The following is a 17,995-nucleotide window of genomic DNA, read 5'->3' as shown; positions in this document are numbered from 1 at the left end:
ACGTGAAAATCCTGCAATGAGGGAGAACAACATCATCTATTTTGCAGTGGGCTTCAAGTCATATGAAATTGTGAGATGCTCATCAAATGATGAAGAATGGTACGAATGGATAGAAAAAGGAAGGAACCTAATTAGAATGACTACATTCAGAGAGAAGATGATGGTGTGGTTGTGCAAAAATTTAAAGGAAGCATCGAAGATGAAGGGAAACTATGTGAAAAGATGGAAAACCAAGGATCATTACTCAGAAATATTCTGTGCGAAGAACTACAACAAATATGGTCGTTATATAACCATCATTAGGGTCCAAGGCAGGGGGAGATCAGTTATTATTGTTCCAGAGGTGGCATTCAATTCAAGATGGTTAGATATTGCAGCAAAAATTGAAAGGTTCATAAATAGCAGGGTAAGGAGGATTGTCATTAATGCTCCCAAAATAATTTAGGAAGGTCTTCTTTACTCAAACACAGGCAGAAATCATAAATGGGCAAGCAGAGAAATGAATAAAGCAGCGGTCCAACAAGAAGGAGACATCATGCGCATCTCTGGTGATTTAACACACAACAATTTGCTAGGCAGGTGCTTGGTGGGGTTCATCCCAAAAGAAAGTTTCAAAATTGCAACTTTATCGGAAATTCGTAGATAGGCATCTAATTCTTGAAAGCAAGCACATGGAACCAATATTTATGAGATGGATCATAATCAGTTTCTTTTCGAATTCTCTTCGAAATTAATCGCTAACCATGTATTGAGAGGCGACTGGTACTGGAAGAAACACAAAGTTAAGCTTCAATGGTAGAATCCGATGGTGGGGTCAGTTCCAAGATATAAGACGATGAACCATTCATGGATTAAGCTAGTAGGGCTTCCGTTACATATATAGTCCCAAAAAGTATTCAAAGAAGTTGGGGAATTTTGTGGTGGCTGGATTCAAACTGAGGAGGAGATGGAACTTAAAAATCACTTGAAATGGGCAAGAATAAAGGTTAGAGGAGATGGATCTGTTGTCCCAAAAGCAATGAAGATAGAATTTGAAGGGGTAGTCTTTGAGATCCAGATCTGTGTGAAGCTCCAGTGAGAACATACATCGGTGCAAATGGAGAAGACAACCATTTGAACCAACGGGTAATAGAGGACAAGCAGATATCAAGGGAGGGGCTCAATGTTATAAAGTTCTGATGGGATACGTGAGGAGTTCGAAACCAGTACAGCCTATCCCTAATAAGTCATGTGATCAGTCACGTGACTCTTTAGTCATATCTAACAAGGCCTCTCAGCAATATAACTTAAAGGAATTGGGCCTAGATTTTTTTGCGCAATTTATATCTAAAGAAAAGGCTTTTAAATTGCCCAATACAAAGCCTATGCCAGATCCTTTTAATGAAGAGGTAGCAGCTATACATTTTGAAAGTTCTGTGGGAAATCAAATAACCACTTACGCAGTGGAGCCCAGGGACAGTAGAAACAACGAAAATCCAGAATAAAAGGAAGAAAAGAGGGACAATGATGGAGATAAGGAAAATCAACAAGAATCTATTCTTGGGGATAATGCTATGTCGATTATTGCTGAGCACGAAGGGAAGGGAGATGATTCAGAGGACTACAACAACATGCACATGCAATCAAAAAAACATGATATATTTGTGGACTGAGCAATTGAAGAAGCAGTGCCTCTAAACCATCAAAGCTTAGAAGTAGAAGAAGATCTGGAATTTGAGGCATCGATTTGGGTGCATCAGAATATCATCAGATTGGGCAAAGAATTTGGGGTGGATTTTAACGGGTGCGAGAGAGAGGAACCAGAGCTTTTCATGAAAATTGACAATAGAAGGCAAGCAAACAAAGGGAGAGAAGTTACACAGGTGGTTCAGACTCCAAAGAAAAAAGGATTCAAAGAGCTTAAAGGTCTGGATATTAGAAGTAATTTCAAGAGTAATAGAACTAGAAGCAGGAGGGGATGCATTATCAGTCATGGCCAATGTTAGTGACCATTATATCATGGAATGTTAGGGGACTTAATAGAGTTAGAAAAAGGAGATTGATTAAAAGTTTGATACTTAGTTGGAAGGCAGAGATTTTTTGTTTCTAAGAATATAAAATATAAGGGGATATCAGGGAGATAGTAAAATAATTATGGGGTAATAGATGGGTGAAATTTGCACCAACTAGAAGCTAATGGGACTAGAGGTTGTATTGTAGTAATGTGGGATGGTAGAATATGAAAGGGGGATGGATGGTGTGTGGGAGCACATATAATTACCTATAAATTTTTAGGTAAGACTCAGGAATACACATGGTATCTTTCAGCCGTGTATGCTCCTAATGACACAAGAAAGAGGGAGGAAGTTTAGTGGGAACTGGTAGGTGCAAGAGGTCTTTTTAGTGGACCTTGGGTGGTATGTGGGGACTTCAATACTGTAAGGTTCCCATCAGAGAAGAAGAATTGCTCCAGAATCAAGAGCTATGACTGAGTTTTCAAATTTTATTGAAGACATTGAACTGGTAGACATCCAGCTATCAGGAAAGTACACATGGAGAAAAGGTGACAGGCATGTAATAGTAGCTAGACTGAATAGATTCTTGATTTCTGCTGACTGGAATGAAGACTTTAGAAACATAAAACAATTATTGCTTCATAGAGTTACTTCAGACCATTCCCCACTGATGATTCAATGTGGTACTTGGGATCCAGTCAAATCATACTTTAAGTTTGAGAACTGGTGGCTACAGATTGAAGGATTCAAAGATAGAATACAAGAATGGTGGAACTCTTTCACTTGTGAAGGAAGGCCTGATTTCATTCTAGCTTTTAAACTTAAAGCCTTGAAAGCAAAGCTTAAATAATGGAGCAAAACTCTCCAAGGCAACTTAGCATTACAGAAAGCAAGTATCCTCAGCCAACTTGCAGAGCTGGAAGAGTTACACGACCAAAGGAGCCTGACAGAGAAGGAAATATTCATAAAAACTTCATTGTCCATAGAGTTTGAGGAGATTGCAAACCATGAAGAAGTAGCATGGAGACAAAGATCCAGGGCCCTTTGGTTAAAAGAAAGAGACAGGAACACCAAGTTCTTCTATAGAACAGCTAATGCTCACAGGAGATATAACAATATTGATCAGTTGATAGTATAAAGGGAATCTTTGCAGAATCCTGAAGATATCAAGGGGGAAGGTATCAGATTTTACCAAAAGCTCTACACGAAAGAAGAGGAGTGGAGGCCACTAGGTACCATCAGAAATAACCAGATGATTACACCAAAAGATAACTTAATGCTACAAAGTCCATTTGGAGAACAAGAGATATGGGATAGTGTAAAGGCATGTGCTGGAGACAAAGCACCTGGCCCAGATGGATTCTCAATGGCCTTCTTCACTAACTGTTGGGATGTGGTTAAAAGGGAAGTGGTAGCTGTTGTTCAGAACTTTTATGACCAAGGAATATTTGAAAAGAGCCTTAATGCTACTTTTGTGGCTTTGATTCCTAAGAAGGTGGGGGCCAAAGAGCTGAGAGACTTCAGGCCTATCGGTTTGATAGGCAGTATATACAAGATTATTTTCAAGTTATTGACTAAGAGGCTCAAGAAGGTGGTCAACAAACTGGTGGATTCTCAACATATGGCATTCACAAGAGGCGGACAAATCATGGATGATATCCTAATAGCTAATGAATGTGTTAATACAAGGAAAACAAGCAAGGAACCTGGGATACTATGCAAGCTGGATATAGAGAAAGCATATGATCATCTGAACTGAAATTTTCTCCTTCAAACCCTCAGGAAAATGGGCTTTGGTGGAAGATGGATTAATTGGATAAAATTCTGCATCTCTACTGTGAGCTTTTCAGTACTCATTAATGGAGCACCAACTGGGTTTTTTCGTTCTCAGAGGGGTCTGAGACAAGGGGATCCCCTTTCTTATTCATTATTGTCATGGAAGGATTGAATGATATGCTGAAAAGAGCTCAGACAAACAATTGTATCAGGGGCTTCAAGGTAAATTGTAGGGCTGATAGCAACATGATGATTTCCCACTTGCAGTATGTTGATAACACATTGGTGTTTTGTGAAGCTGATAGAGAACAACTGAAAGTACTAAGGGTGATCTTCATTCTTTTTGAAGCCACCTCTGGGCTATACATAAATTGGTACAAAAGCTTCATTTATCCAGTCAATGAGGTAATAGAGCCACAAAGTCTTGCTGATATTCTTGGTGGGAATGTAGGTGACTTGCCTACTGTATATTTGGGAATGTCATTGGGAGCCAAGAGCAAATCAAAAGGAATTTGAAATGGAGTGCTGGTGAAGTGTGAAAAGAAGCTAGCAAACTGGAAGAATCAATATCTATCTATGGGGGTAGACTAACCTTGATTAACTCTGTATTTGATGTCATGCCTACTTATATGATGTCTCCATTTCCAATTCCAGTCAATGTAGTGAAGAGAATTGATGCATTAAGAAGAAATTTCTTATGGGAAGGAAACAGTGAGAAGAAGAAGTTCCATCTGGTTAAATGGAACTATCTAACTACTAGCAAGAAGACATGGGGATTGGGAATCAAAAACCTGAGAGTTCAGAATCAGAGTTTGATGATGAAGTGGCTATGAAAATTTGCGGGCATATGAGCAATCATTGTGGAGAGAGGTAGTTAGGGAGAAGTATGGAATGGAAGGAAAATGGACCACCAAACCAGTGAGAAGTCTATATGGTGTCTGTTTGTGGAAGTCAATTAGGAATTTGTGGCCAAAAGTGATTAACAAATTCAAGTTCAAAGTAGGAAATGGTATGAAGATTTCCTTGTGGGGTGACAATTGGTTAGGCCAAGGACCTTTGAAGCTACTCTTTCCTGACATATATACGTTGAATCAACAACAACAAGCAACATTAGATGAGGCATGGACTAATCAAGGTTGGAATCTTACCTTCAGAAGACTTCTAAATGATCGGGAGATTGACAGAGTAATTGAGTTTTGCAATACTTTGGAGCTATTCAGTGGAATCAAATCTAATCAATATCTCATCATATGGTAAGGGAATAGGCACGGGAAGTTTTCTGTTAAGTTTGCTTATAAGAAATTCCTTACAAGGTTGCTTGCTTTACATGGTTACTAGCAAAAGAAGCGGTTCTAACACAAGATAATCTAATTAAAAGAGGATTTCACTTGTGCTCTAGATGTTGCTTATGTAGAGAGGAGGCAGAGACAATTAGTCATCTCTTTTTGCATTGCAAATTCACTATACAGATATGGAGAATTTTTATCAGCTTAAGGAGAATTTAATAGGCAATGCCTGGAAGAATTGTTGATGTTCTAGCTGCTGGAATAAAGAGGGCAACCTTTCTAGTTATAAAGAAAGATGGAGAATTGTCTCAGCCTGCATATGGTGGACAATCTGGGAAGAGAGAAACCAGAGATGTTTTGAATACAAGTCGAGTAACATCCAGAAGACAAAGATGAAATTTTAGCTCTTTTCTGTTTTTGGTGTAAAAGAAAGTTTTTGGAGGATCATGAATCCATTTTTGATGTTCTAGATTCCTTGTGAGAAGACCAAGGATTATAAGTATTTTTATTTTCTTTTTAGGCACTCCTTTTGTAATTATGGGTGATTTCACAAATTTAGTGAAGGCTATATATTAATATAAACATATGTTACCTTCTCCAAAAAAAATCGTACTATTTTGAGTTGAATAATATAATATGAAAACACTTTTTGTAGTTCCACTCTATTTCAAATAATTAGTGAAGTTAGAGATATTTTATTATCTAACTAAAATTATTAGAATTTAGCCAACTTTTAAATTGAACTGATAAATTAATTATTTTGCAGTGTAAAGAGAAAATTTGGATAAAATACTCTAACCAAAAATACAGAATCACTCCAACAATCGAAGCTAGACCTCGATACTTTTATATGTAAAACTTCATCATACTATACTAGAATTCGCAAATTTCTCTACAGGTGAAAATTAAAAATTTTGTGTTGTACTTCAAAATTTTTACATGTACTATATTGGATTTCAATATGGGAATATAACATGCTACTAACATCTACATGGAAACACTAGCTCTCTTCTATGGGGTAAAGTTTGCCTTGGAAAACAAAACTTAGTGCCATTAACTATCGAAACTGACTTTCAAGAACTAATCAGTTTATTATCTAACGATAATTGTCTCTACGAAAATTTGATTGATGATTGCAAGTCCCTATTATATGATGCGGGTAATCCAACCCTAAAGCACGTGTATAGAGAAGCTAATGGAGTGGCGGACTAATTAGCAAAAAATACATGTAGCTTGGACGTTTTTGGAAATCTTTTGTTGTACCCGACTCCCCCTCCCCTATCTTTCATGCTTTTGTTAGAGATAGTATGGGCATTATGTTACCTAGACTAGTCTCATTATGCAATGAACCTTAAAGTAGTTTTTATTTCGAATAAAAGTCTTTTATTACCAAATATAAATGCTAAATATCCTTGGATATTTTGCTGATGTCACAGTGAATGATGATTTACCATTAACATCTTAATATCAAGTTTGAGTAAGCATTAGAAAAAAATTATCAACTTTTGAGTATTTGTCCTTTGAGTTTTTATGCAATAGTGGGGTTGGGAGTTTACTTAGATGGTATCAGAGCCATTCTTGTGTCAACCTTGTTGATGGTGGGTCAGAGTTCAACTGACTTTAGGCAAATCCCGGTTAGGCGGGGCAAACCTCAGTAAGCGAATCTCATGCAGTGGGGCAAATCTTACCGAGGGCCCTAAGTCTATAAGAAGGGGTGTATGTAACATCCCAGACTTTAAACAGAGTTTCACGTCGGCAAAACACAAGAGGGATACTGGGTATATAAGTTAACATATTTTAGACACTAGTGACGTGTTTTAAACCCGTGAGGGCTTAGGCCCATAGCAGACAATATCACTAGCGGGCTGGGCTGTTACATGCAGCCTATACAGCTCTAGTCTATGCAATATGGAGAGTCAGGAATGAAGCGGTATGGAATGATCGGGTAACAAGAACTCAAGTAATTTGCAAGCAAATAAAAGAGAAATGTAGATACAAAACCCTTAGTTTAGAAAATAGAAGCAAAAGACAGATGGAATGGATTCAAAACTTGTACAGAAAGATAGATTTAGACACAAAGAAATAGATAGATGAACTGATTACTATTCATTACTAATCAGTTACAGTTAGTATAGGACTTTTGTAATTGGGGCTGTTTTAGTAGGTGATTAATAAGATTTCTTTCTTTTAACCAAAAAATAAAATAAAAATGCAACTCCTTAGTTATTTGGTCAAGCAATCTGTTGCTTATGTTTTCGGTCAATTACTGGTTTGAAGCCTTTTACTTTTGTCCTTTTTCTTTTTCCAAAATTTGCCATAGATGACACTGAAACGACTGGAGAAAAAAAAAGGAAAAGTAGAAGCCACTGTCGCAAGTATGCAAAAACAAATGCAGAGCCCTGGTTGATCACAAATGCGGTGTTGCAGTTTTTACCTGCCTCAGTTAGTTGAACCACTTAAAAAGTTGAAAGCCAACTCTCTTGCAACGAAAGACGAGAATTCAGAGGATAATCAGAGTAATTAGGCAAAAGAACGTATTATTAATTAAAAAGAAATGCTAAAAGTGCGCCAGAATCAGTGGCCTTTTGTACAGACCCCATGCCATGCACATTTATCCTTCAAAGCCTTGTTATTTCCGCTGCTCTTTTCCTTAAGCTGCTTCCATGTGTTTGTGTGTGTGTGTGAGACAGAGAGAGAGAGAGAGAGAGAGAGAGAGGCAGTTTGAAAACCTCTTTGGGATGACCAGCAACATGCAATATGTGACATTCTCTGTTGGCATATAGGAAGAGCTGAGAGAGAGATTGAGGCCATTCTTGTTCTCCATTCCTATACATTTCTTGAGAGAGAGAGAGAGAGAGAGAGTGTGTGTGTGAGAGAGAGAGAGAGAGATGGCAAAGGGGGGAAGCATGAAGGGGCACATGCAGAGTCAGAACAATGGGAGTAGAGGAAGAACATATGCAGTGCTGGTGCTTCTGGCATTTGGGGCTGCTATTTTTGGAGTTATGATTCTCCACAAGCTCAGGGAGAGGCGCATCTTCAACCTCCTTGTCAAGGATAAAGAAACTGAACTCATCGACCTTAAACTCCTATTGCAGGTACTCCCCCCCCCCCCTCTTTTTAATGTGTGTGTTTTCTCTCTCTCTCTCTCTCTCTCTCTCTCTCTGTAGACAATAACAATTGTCCTGAACCAACATCAAGTTCCATGTAACAATGCTACATCACTCTATTGTTTTCTTTTTGCAAATAAAATGAAACTAATACAGGAAATCCGAACAAGGACATCTTATTCTTTCTGTTAATAGAGGAAAAACACACAAACAAGGACATCTTTTAATAAATGCAGTCCTCTAATTTTATGCAACTATTATAGTTAAGCATGATACCAGCTGAAACGTATGATGTGTATAGCAAAGATGAACCTTAGGAAACAAAACAATATGAACTATCAAGACACAAATTGCAAGATCTGTATCTTCTACCACATTTTTGTGTATTTGCAAGTTCATTATGTTACACAAGCTAATGTTAGTTGTCACCTGTGGGACAGAAAGAAAGAGAACATACACAAGAAGCTAAAAGGAAAACAGAGGAAATGAGATCCAAAATACACTCACTTCGTACTCAGAAAAGGGATCTCGACAGCAGGATCTTGGAGATGAAATCAACAATCTCTTCCCTTAAAGATGAACAAAGAATAATTGAAGCGGCTCTCAAGGAAAAGCAGGATGAAATCAAGATGCTTAGAGAAAAACATATGGAAACAAACCCAGATAATTCCCATGTTAAGCTTCTTTCTGAATCATTGCGACAGAAGGAAGCTGAAGTTGAGGATTTAAAACACCGTCTTGAATTACCTGTAAAGGTCTGGTCAGTGAGTGCAGATGATCCATCAAATCCACCTATAAACTTCACCACCAAGGCTACTGAAAGAAAAGAAGCAAGTGAAGGAGAAACAGAAGAATCACATCAATCCTTTAGGAGAGATGACCAGAAGAATTCAACAGAAAATATACAGAGAACTGCTGATGAATCTGCCCTCAGTCGAAATGAAGGTACAAGGCAAGGTGAAGACAGAGGACAAGCACAAGATGGAGAGACATCTGCTGACAGGAAGAGCAATATTGGAGAACAGGAGTCTCAGGAGTTGAGAACTGATCAAGAAGATGTTCCAGGCAACAGAAGCACCAGTTTTCAGAATTTGGATGGCCAAAGAGAGGCTGCTGACAGTTCCAAAGCTGGGGAAAACTTCCTAGAAGAGAAAAGGTACAATAGCAGAAATGCAACTGTGGAATCTATCAATCATAGTGGTCTAGTGCAAAAGCAAATCAATGAAGTTGGTGTAGTAGATGCCCCAGACTGGAAAGAACATGGAAGAGCACTGGAAGATGATCAAGGAAATTTTGCGGATTCTCAAGGTAATAACCAGCAGTCTGGACGGAAGGACAATCCCAAGAGTAGAGATAGATCAAGAGTGAACCAGGAGAACATAAGAAAGACAAAAGGGAAGAGCCGACGAATAATTGCAGAGAGCAAGGTCACTGAAAGTGGAGGGCTTCCTGAAAAGAGAAGCATTGTAAGCATGAGAAACAGAAAGTTCTTTGAAGAAATGCATGGAAGTGAAACAAATGAGAGAATGGGAGGCAGTAAACAGGAGAAACAGGAACATCAGCAAGATCAAAATATGGACCTAAACAGGAATAACGGATCTGCTCCAGAAAATCAAAGGATTGACATGACCGATAAAAATCAGCAATTTAAAGATTTGGAGGAAACTTTTGGAAACCAAATCAGGTCAGAACAAGAACAGAGACCAGAAATGGGCAGACAGCAAATGCAAGATGATAGCTCAAACCTCGATGAAGCTCCACCACGTAACGCATTACTTAACCCTGAGAAATCTGCAGGTGCCAAAGAAAGTAGCCAAGGCAGGAAAGCTAACACAAATGAGAAAATTGAGAAAGGGCAAGAAAGAGAAGTCAAAGACGCAGAATCTGAGATAGCCCAGAGCTCTCAGGAAGTGCATGCGAAGATAGCTGTTTCTGAGGTCAACAGAGTTCCAAAAGAGGTCAGAAATAGAAAACCAGATGAAACTGCACAATCACAAGGCGCAACAGGCATCAATAGAAAACGTCAAGACCAAAAACAGGCTGTCAATCTTCACAATTCTCCAGAACATGCAAATATTGCTGAAAGAGACGTCAAAGCAGATGACCTTCAGTTTGAGAATAATCAAGAAACAGAAGGACAGCTAGACCAGTCTAAAGGAATTTCACAAGAGACCAGAGATCAAAAACCCAATAGAAATGCACAATCAGAAGAGAAAAACACCACTGTCCTTAAAGATACAGAGCAAAGGCTGGCCAGCAGCCTTCACAGTTCTTCCGCACATGCGAGAAATGCTGTAAGGGCTGTAAAAGATGGCAACCTTGACCCGGAGAATGATAAGGAAACAGAAGATGCAGACCATTCTGCCAATTTGGAAGAGGGGGAAGAAGACAAGGACCAAACAGCTGAGCCTGAATTTTAGGTATATAGTTGCCTGACAGAATGCCAAATGCTTTGTTTCATTTCAATGTTAGATCATCATGTTTTTAGTTTAGTATATTGTAAAGAAGATACTTGCGTCTTCTTAATTTCTCCAGCAGTTGAGTATGCTTATGAATGTTCAATCACTGTGATTTAGTTAAATTACTCTATTGTTTGACATTTTCACTAACCAACTACCAGTGAGAATAATTTGCATACTCCACTAGAAATACGTTAAGATTAGTGAATCTCCAAAGCTTTTAAGTAGATAGGATCTTCCAATTAATGCGTACACAATTTCCAGACTAACATGATTAAGATGACAATGAAGAAAGAAAAGCAAATGGAGAAAAACCAGTTCCACTTATCATAGCATAAGAAAGAAAGAAAGAAAGAACTGTACTACAGTGCTGATGCGACCAACTTTAGCCCACCATTTAGTAGCTCAGAAGCTATCTGGTGCTTTGTATAAAAAGAAGAAAGTTCATACAATGAGAGTTGAAGTTATCAGTGTCATGTCCAATAAATTGGATTATTAGAGAGAACTTCTCAATTTAGGACATGAAATATCCCAACCATAGCATGATACGACGTAAATTCCCACCTTATTGTGATGCTTGCACCAAATTCTGCACAAATAAAAAATAAAATAGGATATCATTCCTCTTTAACAGAGAAAAACTCACCCTTGTTTGCAGGGCAGGTAAAGGACACCCAAAAAGAAGCGATTATCATATCAGAAAATAATTCCTAATCTGCTATTATTTCAACTGACACAACTTCACTACACCAAATTTTAAAATTCGCATAGAATCTAATTCTATCTGGCATCGCACAGCTGGAAATTCTTGTTCTATTCAGGTATCAAAAATTGAGTTTTAATTAATTGCAGTGTTGTCAAAGGCTCATTTAAGGCGCGATTAAGCCCTGAAGCTCAAAAAAGCTCAGGGAGGGCACTCCGCCTCGCTTAAGTTGCGGTTTAGCATAGTCAAAGCACTAAGGCTGCCTGATTCCGCATGGGTTCTATCTTGATTGGAGCGGTCTTAATAACAAATAGAATTGGCATATAAATGTATTAGTTGTTAAAGAAAACATTATGAATGAATTTGTTACTTTTTTTTCTTGAATAACATATACTCCCTCCGTTCCAGTTTATGTGAACCTATTTCTTTTTTGGTCCATTCCAAAAATAATGACCCCTTTCTAAAAAAAAAATTCTGATAAGGTAAAGGTTTCCCCTTTCTAAATTTGGAAACAATCTAGCGTAAACTTCCAATTCTACCTTTAATGAAAAGCTTTTATAACCACACAAATAGTCTGGACCCTTTCTGACATGTTTAGGAGCACAAATTCCAAAAGTCTTCATTTTTTCTTAAACTCCGTGCCCAGTCAAATAGGTTCACATAAATTGGAACTGAGGGAGTATAATTACTTTAAATGCGCTTTGCAACTAAAGCCCCAATAGACCTGGAGCGTTTTTAGAGCTTTTCGCCTTTGACAACACTAATTATTTGCTTGCTTATATGAACTATCATCAATATGAGAATTCACTTAAATGTAAACCTTGCAGGACTTTTTTCTTCTTTCGAGATTAGGGTACACACTAAGTAAATATATTAGTATTTGTTTCTGAAGAAAGGTTTTATCAACAGTATACTCGAACCTCTTTCTTTCTTCTAATTGAAGAAATCCCTACCTAACCAAGTTTGTTCGAATTTCCATTTCTCACATTTCTTATGACCGTAAAGAATCTGTAGCAATGTTATTAAACAAGAAAAGCTTCTTCAAAAAGTACTAGGGAAATGTGTTGGATATTTTCAACAAAGAAAATGCATTTGGATTATTTAACCTATTTCTTGAGCAAATGAAACAGCAATAAGTATCATCTATTATTCAGAATAGGTGAACCCATAGAACTGCATATGGAAAGGAGGCATGTTTGTAACTTTAAAATACCAAATGGCCACATGACTCCAATATGATATAACTAACTGCTTGAATAAAAAAACTTTGGCGCTTGACACCTCTATAAATCCCCCAAAACGCCACCTCCAGTCTTTCTTCACTTCTCCCTCCTTGCACTTAAAATAGACAAAATTTACCAAACACAATGGAAGCTTAAGAATTGTTCTTGTTCTCACTATGTCTAGCCCTTCTAATCATATATCTAAGGTGATACACTCTCTATCTTCCCTCACTGATACGGGAACTTACATTTTCAATCATTCAACTGTGCCTCAATTTCAAATTAGTTAGGCCTGACTATATGAAACATTTGCATCCAATTGACTTTATTCGAGTCACTCAATATTCAAATTTCATCAAATTTAAACCATTTTTAGCAGGCCATCAAGCTTTTGTGATCCTCCTAATTTATCCGAATTTGAAACCGGCAACGCTTTGCGAAGCTCAAGCAAAGTTAGGTAAAACCTATTCTTTGATGCATGAAAATTGTGTGCCAAGAAAATTGCATGAAAACTGATAGACTACACTTGTTAGCAATGACCAATCATATGCCCTATTACATAATTAATTATACACTTGGCCAGGAAAAGTTTAGCCGAAAACTATTTGAGCATGATGTTGTAATAGTGTTATTTCTCTTTGCACCAGCGACCATCAGGAAGAGGGCAGTTATGGAGCGAAATACAAATTAAGTGCCCTTTTTGCAAGTTTCACGTTCACTATTTTTAATAAAGAACGCCACAAAGCATCTCTTTAGGAACTTATAGAGACACGGACTGCTGGTACATGGTTTTTAACAAAGAAGACATTGAAGTTTCCTGATTCAAGCTTGGTTCCCAAACAGCAATTCAATGCTTTTTCGTTAGATGTTCCAGATAGCCTTTTAATGTTTTAAACAGGCTATTGAATTTACTCGACACTCTCTTCTCAGTCTCATCCTAGGTTCATTGATATTCTAACTAGATTGAGCAATCTATTGAAAAACATTACTTATAGCAGATATGATTGACTCTGTTTCCTCAATCAATTTATCTCAATTTATATGATTGAGCAATCTATGTGCACTTTCAACAGAACAGACAAGTACCTCTTCTTTGTTCTTCTTGCCTCCAGTGAAGAGTTTGTACCCACCATAGAAAAGCAAGCCCCAACCGGACAAAGACACAATCACAAACTGCAAAGACCAAGAGAAATATTATTGCAAGTTTTTGCATTTACATTCCAAAAAACATCAACAGATAACCTTTGCATTTACATTCCAAAAAACATCAAAAGATAACCTTTCCATTTACTTTCCAAAAAGCATCAAAAGGCAACCTTACTAAGGTTAAGAATGTGAATTTCCAAATACAGATTTAATAGGAATAAGGTTGATCCTATTTTAGGACTCTAGTTTAGCCAAATAGGATCAAATTGGGTCCAAAAATGGGCTAAACCTATATTAGTTTTACACCAAAAAGAATTGAAACAAAAGTAGTCGGGGTTTAGTTTGGTCAAGGAAAACAAGCACCAGCTCTCCTAACACATTTCTCTATTTTGTTTCTTTTCAATTTTTTCAAATTACTCTTTAGTTATTTGGAAAAAGCACACTTTCTCGTATCATATATGAGATATGTCATACAAACTTTATATAAATAAGCGTAATTTACTAGGTTTTTCAAAGTAAGATCGAACAAGATCATGATCACTAACAGTGATAAATTGGATATGTACAGTTGCACTAAAAATTCCATTTTGCATTTATTTATTTCGATAAAACTATACTTATGTCAAAAAACAAAGCCTCAACATTGCTTAAACTCAATACTGAGCTATATGTACTTCTATTATCCTGTTTTCTCTTTATGACTACTGTAAGTGAGATTAAGGGTTCTAGAAAACTTTTCTAGTAGTTACTGATTCTGTTCCCATGGACTCTTTTAGTACCTATTCATCCTTGATATGGATGTGTCTAGGCACATTCAAGTTGCTCCGCTGATATTATCTTCTTCTTCTTTTCTTTTCTTTTTTAATTAAAAGTGGTGACTGGATGAGCTTGTGCCCACCTTGACTATCCATCAAGTACTCGCTATCCCCACCGACATAGCTACCAGGTAACACCTACTCTGTTGGTAGTGCCTTAACAAAGTCTTTGATACAAAGACATTTTGAATGCATAGTGTACAGATTGTTCAAATCTAAATTACCTATTTACATATACTATCATACCTAGTCTTTCCACAGTTAAAAAACCAGCTTCATTGTCTTCAATACTCCGTCCTGGTTCATGTAACACCTTGTTATTTTAGAAATCCCACAATAAGTTATACTCTTCAAATTGAATTTAAGTTATATACACTGAGTAATGCATTCTTTACATTATCAGTATAATTTAATTTGTTATTCCAACTTACCATTTATATTACATTACCAATCAGCGTTATTAAATAGCCTTTTAAACATGATTGTGTAAAAAAAATTGTAAATATTTTTTGAATCGTCAGTAATTGAACTCTTTCAAGTTACAAGTTTGATTTTGCATGATTATTACAAGAAGAACTGAATATATAATTTTGTATAGCATTTTTTCCGAGAATATGTGGCATCATACAATAATATTTTTTTGGAAATTTTGAATCCTATGATATTCCGAGTCGCAATTGCCAAACTAGCACAAGCATTAATTCGGTAAATCTCCAAAAACAAATTACTCCTTTTGAACAAACAATCAAGAAAATGGTAAAAACTACACCCGCATACAGTGTTTACACCAAATCAATAAAATGCCACACATGTGTCTTTCATACACACATTTACGAATTAATCATTGTTTAGTGATATGTATTATTACTTTAATGTTTGTTGGCTGAGGTTAAATTGCTTGATTTGGTGTAAACAGAGCGTGCGTATAAGTTTATACCAACGAAAATTAATCTATTACATTTATAAAAAAAATATGGAAAAAGAAAAAAACAATTAAACTATCACAAAACAAAGTTTCATCCATAACGTGGATTTTATAGTAAGAGAACTAACATGTTCTTCCTTCCATTGGGCAGGATTCATCGGCTCTGACCAGCAATTGACCTTAGGAGGCCCGTGATGATCTGTTAGAATTTTTCACATTTCAATACCATCAATGAATCAAAAAAATAGAGCTACAAGAATAAATCAAATGATTGTATATTCCTGGATCAACAATTAATGGAAATGAATCGGTCCAGAGATGTTACGCATCTGATTAAATCGATCAAAAAAATTGAGAAACAGAGAATAAGAGAACATTATTACCAGCTGCGCCGGCAAGGCCACGGCGCTGAACGAGAGAAGAAGTGGTTGAGGAGGGGAAGCGAGTGAAGGCCGCCGCTCGACGAGCCGCCGTTGTCAACGAAGTAGCCATGGCTTTGTTTGTTCTGGGATCGAAGAGAGAAAGAAAATAAAATTAGCTCGGGATGTAGGCTTCAACTGGACAAGGGCTTAGAGTGGGAATTAAGGTCTATGAAACGACGTAGCTTACAGTTTTGTTGCTTTTTTTTGTTCCATTTTCCTCCCTGCTACATTTTATATACGGGACAAAGGCCAAATATAACACTGTACCATTACGATGGTTTGAATTTAAATATGCCTTGTCATTATATTATTGGTTCAAATATAATTTTTTTTGATTAAGTTTATCTAAAGTCGATATGCAATCCTATGTGACACTAATGTTTGATGAATGGATGTCACGTTGGCTTGCTACCTTAGCGCTCCTAACCTATGTTACCGCTCCCTTTTATTTTTTTTCCATCACTAAAATTTACTTCCAGTCCATCACTATTACCAGTACCATAAAAAATATAGTATTTCAAATTTTAATCTTTTATATATGGATTAGGGCCGCTGAGGTGGCATGCCACGTAAGATTGGATGTCTACCTTGAACAAACTTAACAGAAAATTTGAACCAATAATATTACGGCAAGAATATATTTAAACCCAAAATATAACAAAATATATATTTAAACCTTTTCTCACAGTAGATAGATAGATTTGGCCCTTTGCCATTTTATATACACATGGTTAACTGGGCATTAGATGTAAAAGAAAAGATTGAGTTTTGAGGCGTACTAAAATTAGTTTACCGTTTGTGGTCTTAAACATGATAATTTTTTATTATAATATATATTATTAAAAGTTAAAAAAATTAACAAGAAATGTTTCATCTTCTGAACCAGTCTAAAAAAAAGTTATTGACGTTCAATTTTTTTGGTTAAAAGTAGCATACAATTTATATATCTATACCTATACTATATTAAAAGCACGAAATCCCTTAGCGAAATGTCGTTCACCTCTTTTACCCTTTTAAAATAGTCTTCACAATAGACAAAATTGTAATTTAGTTTTTATTTTCCTAATACTTAGACTTTGAAATCAATTAAAAATCTTTATTATTCTTAACTACTTATTGCCTTAATTATATTTGAACTACTATCCTTTTGTGTATGAACTACGTATTATATAACACTTTTTCGTTTCCTTATAGTTTCTTACGGCAATTTCCATATAAATATGTTTTAGGTATTCATTCTTCTGACAGGGAACTTATTCTTATAAGGGGAAACTTCTATAAATTGTAACTATTAAAAGTAAGAGGCATGTACTTAATAAAAAATAATAATTATTGAATGTAATTTTGAAATATTATTCAAAAATTAATTAAGAGAAAAATTATGATCGAGTTAAAAAATTATCTATATTTTCTATGTTATTTTGACAGCACAACGCCCCAATACAAAAACAAAACAAAAAAAAATCTTTAAATTAACTAAGTAGATAAAGAATCTAATTCAATTCTTTTTCAAAATCTTCATAAGTAAAATTATTTTTTAAGTTGATAAAACTTCTAAGTTACATAAATTTATTTTCACAAGAAGAGCACTAGCAGTAAAAGAAATTAGAAATAGCAAAATTAGCTATATTATGGTATTATTTGTTACTTGCTTGACTAATTAATTTGAAAGACACTTTTGAACAGTACTTTTAAGTATTATTCTCAAAAGTAATTTTCATAAAAATGCTTTTAAAAAAAAACTATTTTCTGCTTCTCAAAAACTATTTTTTCCTTTCTAAAAACTTGGCCGAATATTTTAACTTTAGAAAAAAACACTTTTAATAATAAAAAACTTGGCCAGACAAGGATATAGACTGCAAGCAAAAAAAATACCATAGTCAATATTAATGTTTCTAATTTATGTAACACAGATATAAAACACCACCAAATATCATAAAGTAAAGCATGTTTCGTAAAATTTGTATCGAGAAGCTACAAGTCTGAAATTATAAACCATTGCAGAGAAGCCATGGGAGTTGGGACCCTAAATTTTATTAAAATTCCACCTGGGCAGAAGTTGTAAACTTGTCTTTGAATGGGTATGTCTTCTCTTCTTCCTATCGGCCAAAATGTGTGTGTTTTCTTATTTTAAGCGGG

The 17,995-nt window shown here is 36.0% G+C and overlaps 3 protein-coding genes across 5 annotated transcripts; 2 read left to right on the top strand and 1 right to left on the bottom strand.

Moving 5' to 3' along the window:
* Positions 1-3,929: 3,929 nt before the first annotated feature.
* LOC138870372 (uncharacterized) lies at positions 3,930-4,286 on the top strand. Its single transcript, XM_070148170.1, has one exon. The coding sequence runs from the start codon at positions 3,930-3,932 to the stop codon at positions 4,284-4,286; it is 357 nt and encodes a 118-aa protein (XP_070004271.1).
* A 3,566-nt stretch (positions 4,287-7,852) lies between these two features.
* On the top strand, positions 7,853-10,583 carry LOC104243393 (uncharacterized). The gene is made up of 2 exons (XM_009798575.2): positions 7,853-8,151; positions 8,604-10,583. The coding sequence occupies exons 1-2, from the start codon at positions 7,945-7,947 to the stop codon at positions 10,581-10,583; spliced, it is 2,187 nt and encodes a 728-aa protein (XP_009796877.1). The 5' UTR covers positions 7,853-7,944.
* A 343-nt stretch (positions 10,584-10,926) lies between these two features.
* Positions 10,927-16,052, bottom strand: LOC104243394 (uncharacterized). 3 transcript variants are annotated; one of them, XR_011400409.1, is made up of 5 exons: positions 15,818-15,997; positions 15,563-15,633; positions 14,756-14,806; positions 13,635-13,721; positions 10,927-11,211 (listed from the first exon to the last, which is right to left on the bottom strand). XR_011400409.1 is itself a non-coding variant. In XM_070147945.1 (5 exons), exons 1-5 carry the CDS (start codon positions 15,924-15,926, stop codon positions 11,132-11,134), a joined length of 414 nt encoding a protein of 137 aa, XP_070004046.1. In that variant the 5' UTR covers positions 15,927-16,020; the 3' UTR covers positions 10,927-11,131. The 3 variants fall into 3 exon arrangements, 2 of the variants coding, with proteins under 2 accessions (XP_070004046.1, XP_009796878.1); XM_070147945.1 differs by having other exon boundaries at positions 14,756-14,822; positions 15,818-16,020; XM_009798576.2 differs by lacking the exon at positions 14,756-14,806 and having other exon boundaries at positions 15,818-16,052.
* Between the last annotated feature and the right edge of the window lie 1,943 nt (positions 16,053-17,995).

The sequence above is a fragment of the Nicotiana sylvestris genome, chromosome 6 (assembly GCF_000393655.2).
Source record: "Nicotiana sylvestris chromosome 6, ASM39365v2, whole genome shotgun sequence".
NCBI lineage: Eukaryota > Viridiplantae > Streptophyta > Magnoliopsida > Solanales > Solanaceae > Nicotiana > Nicotiana sylvestris.
Note: the sequence above shows the minus strand (reverse complement) of the source record. Positions and strands in the feature narration are given on the sequence as shown.

Coding starts and splice junctions, on each gene's coding strand:
- LOC138870372 (XM_070148170.1), top strand. CDS start 3,930: ATGGAAGGATTGAATGATATGCTGAAAAGAGCTCAGACAAACAATTGT.
- LOC104243393 (XM_009798575.2), top strand. CDS start 7,945: ATGGCAAAGGGGGGAAGCATGAAGGGGCACATGCAGAGTCAGAACAAT. Junction 8,152..8,603: donor ACCTTAAACTCCTATTGCAG/GTACTCCCCCCC, acceptor CCTGTGGGACAG/AAAGAAAGAGAACATACACA.
- LOC104243394 (XM_070147945.1), bottom strand. CDS start 15,926: ATGGCTACTTCGTTGACAACGGCGGCTCGTCGAGCGGCGGCCTTCACT. Junction 15,634..15,817: donor TGGCCTTGCCGGCGCAGCTG/GTAATAATGTTC, acceptor AAATTCTAACAG/ATCATCACGGGCCTCCTAAG. Junction 13,722..14,755: donor TTTAACTGTGGAAAGACTAG/GTATGATAGTAT, acceptor TGGTCTTTGCAG/TTTGTGATTGTGTCTTTGTC.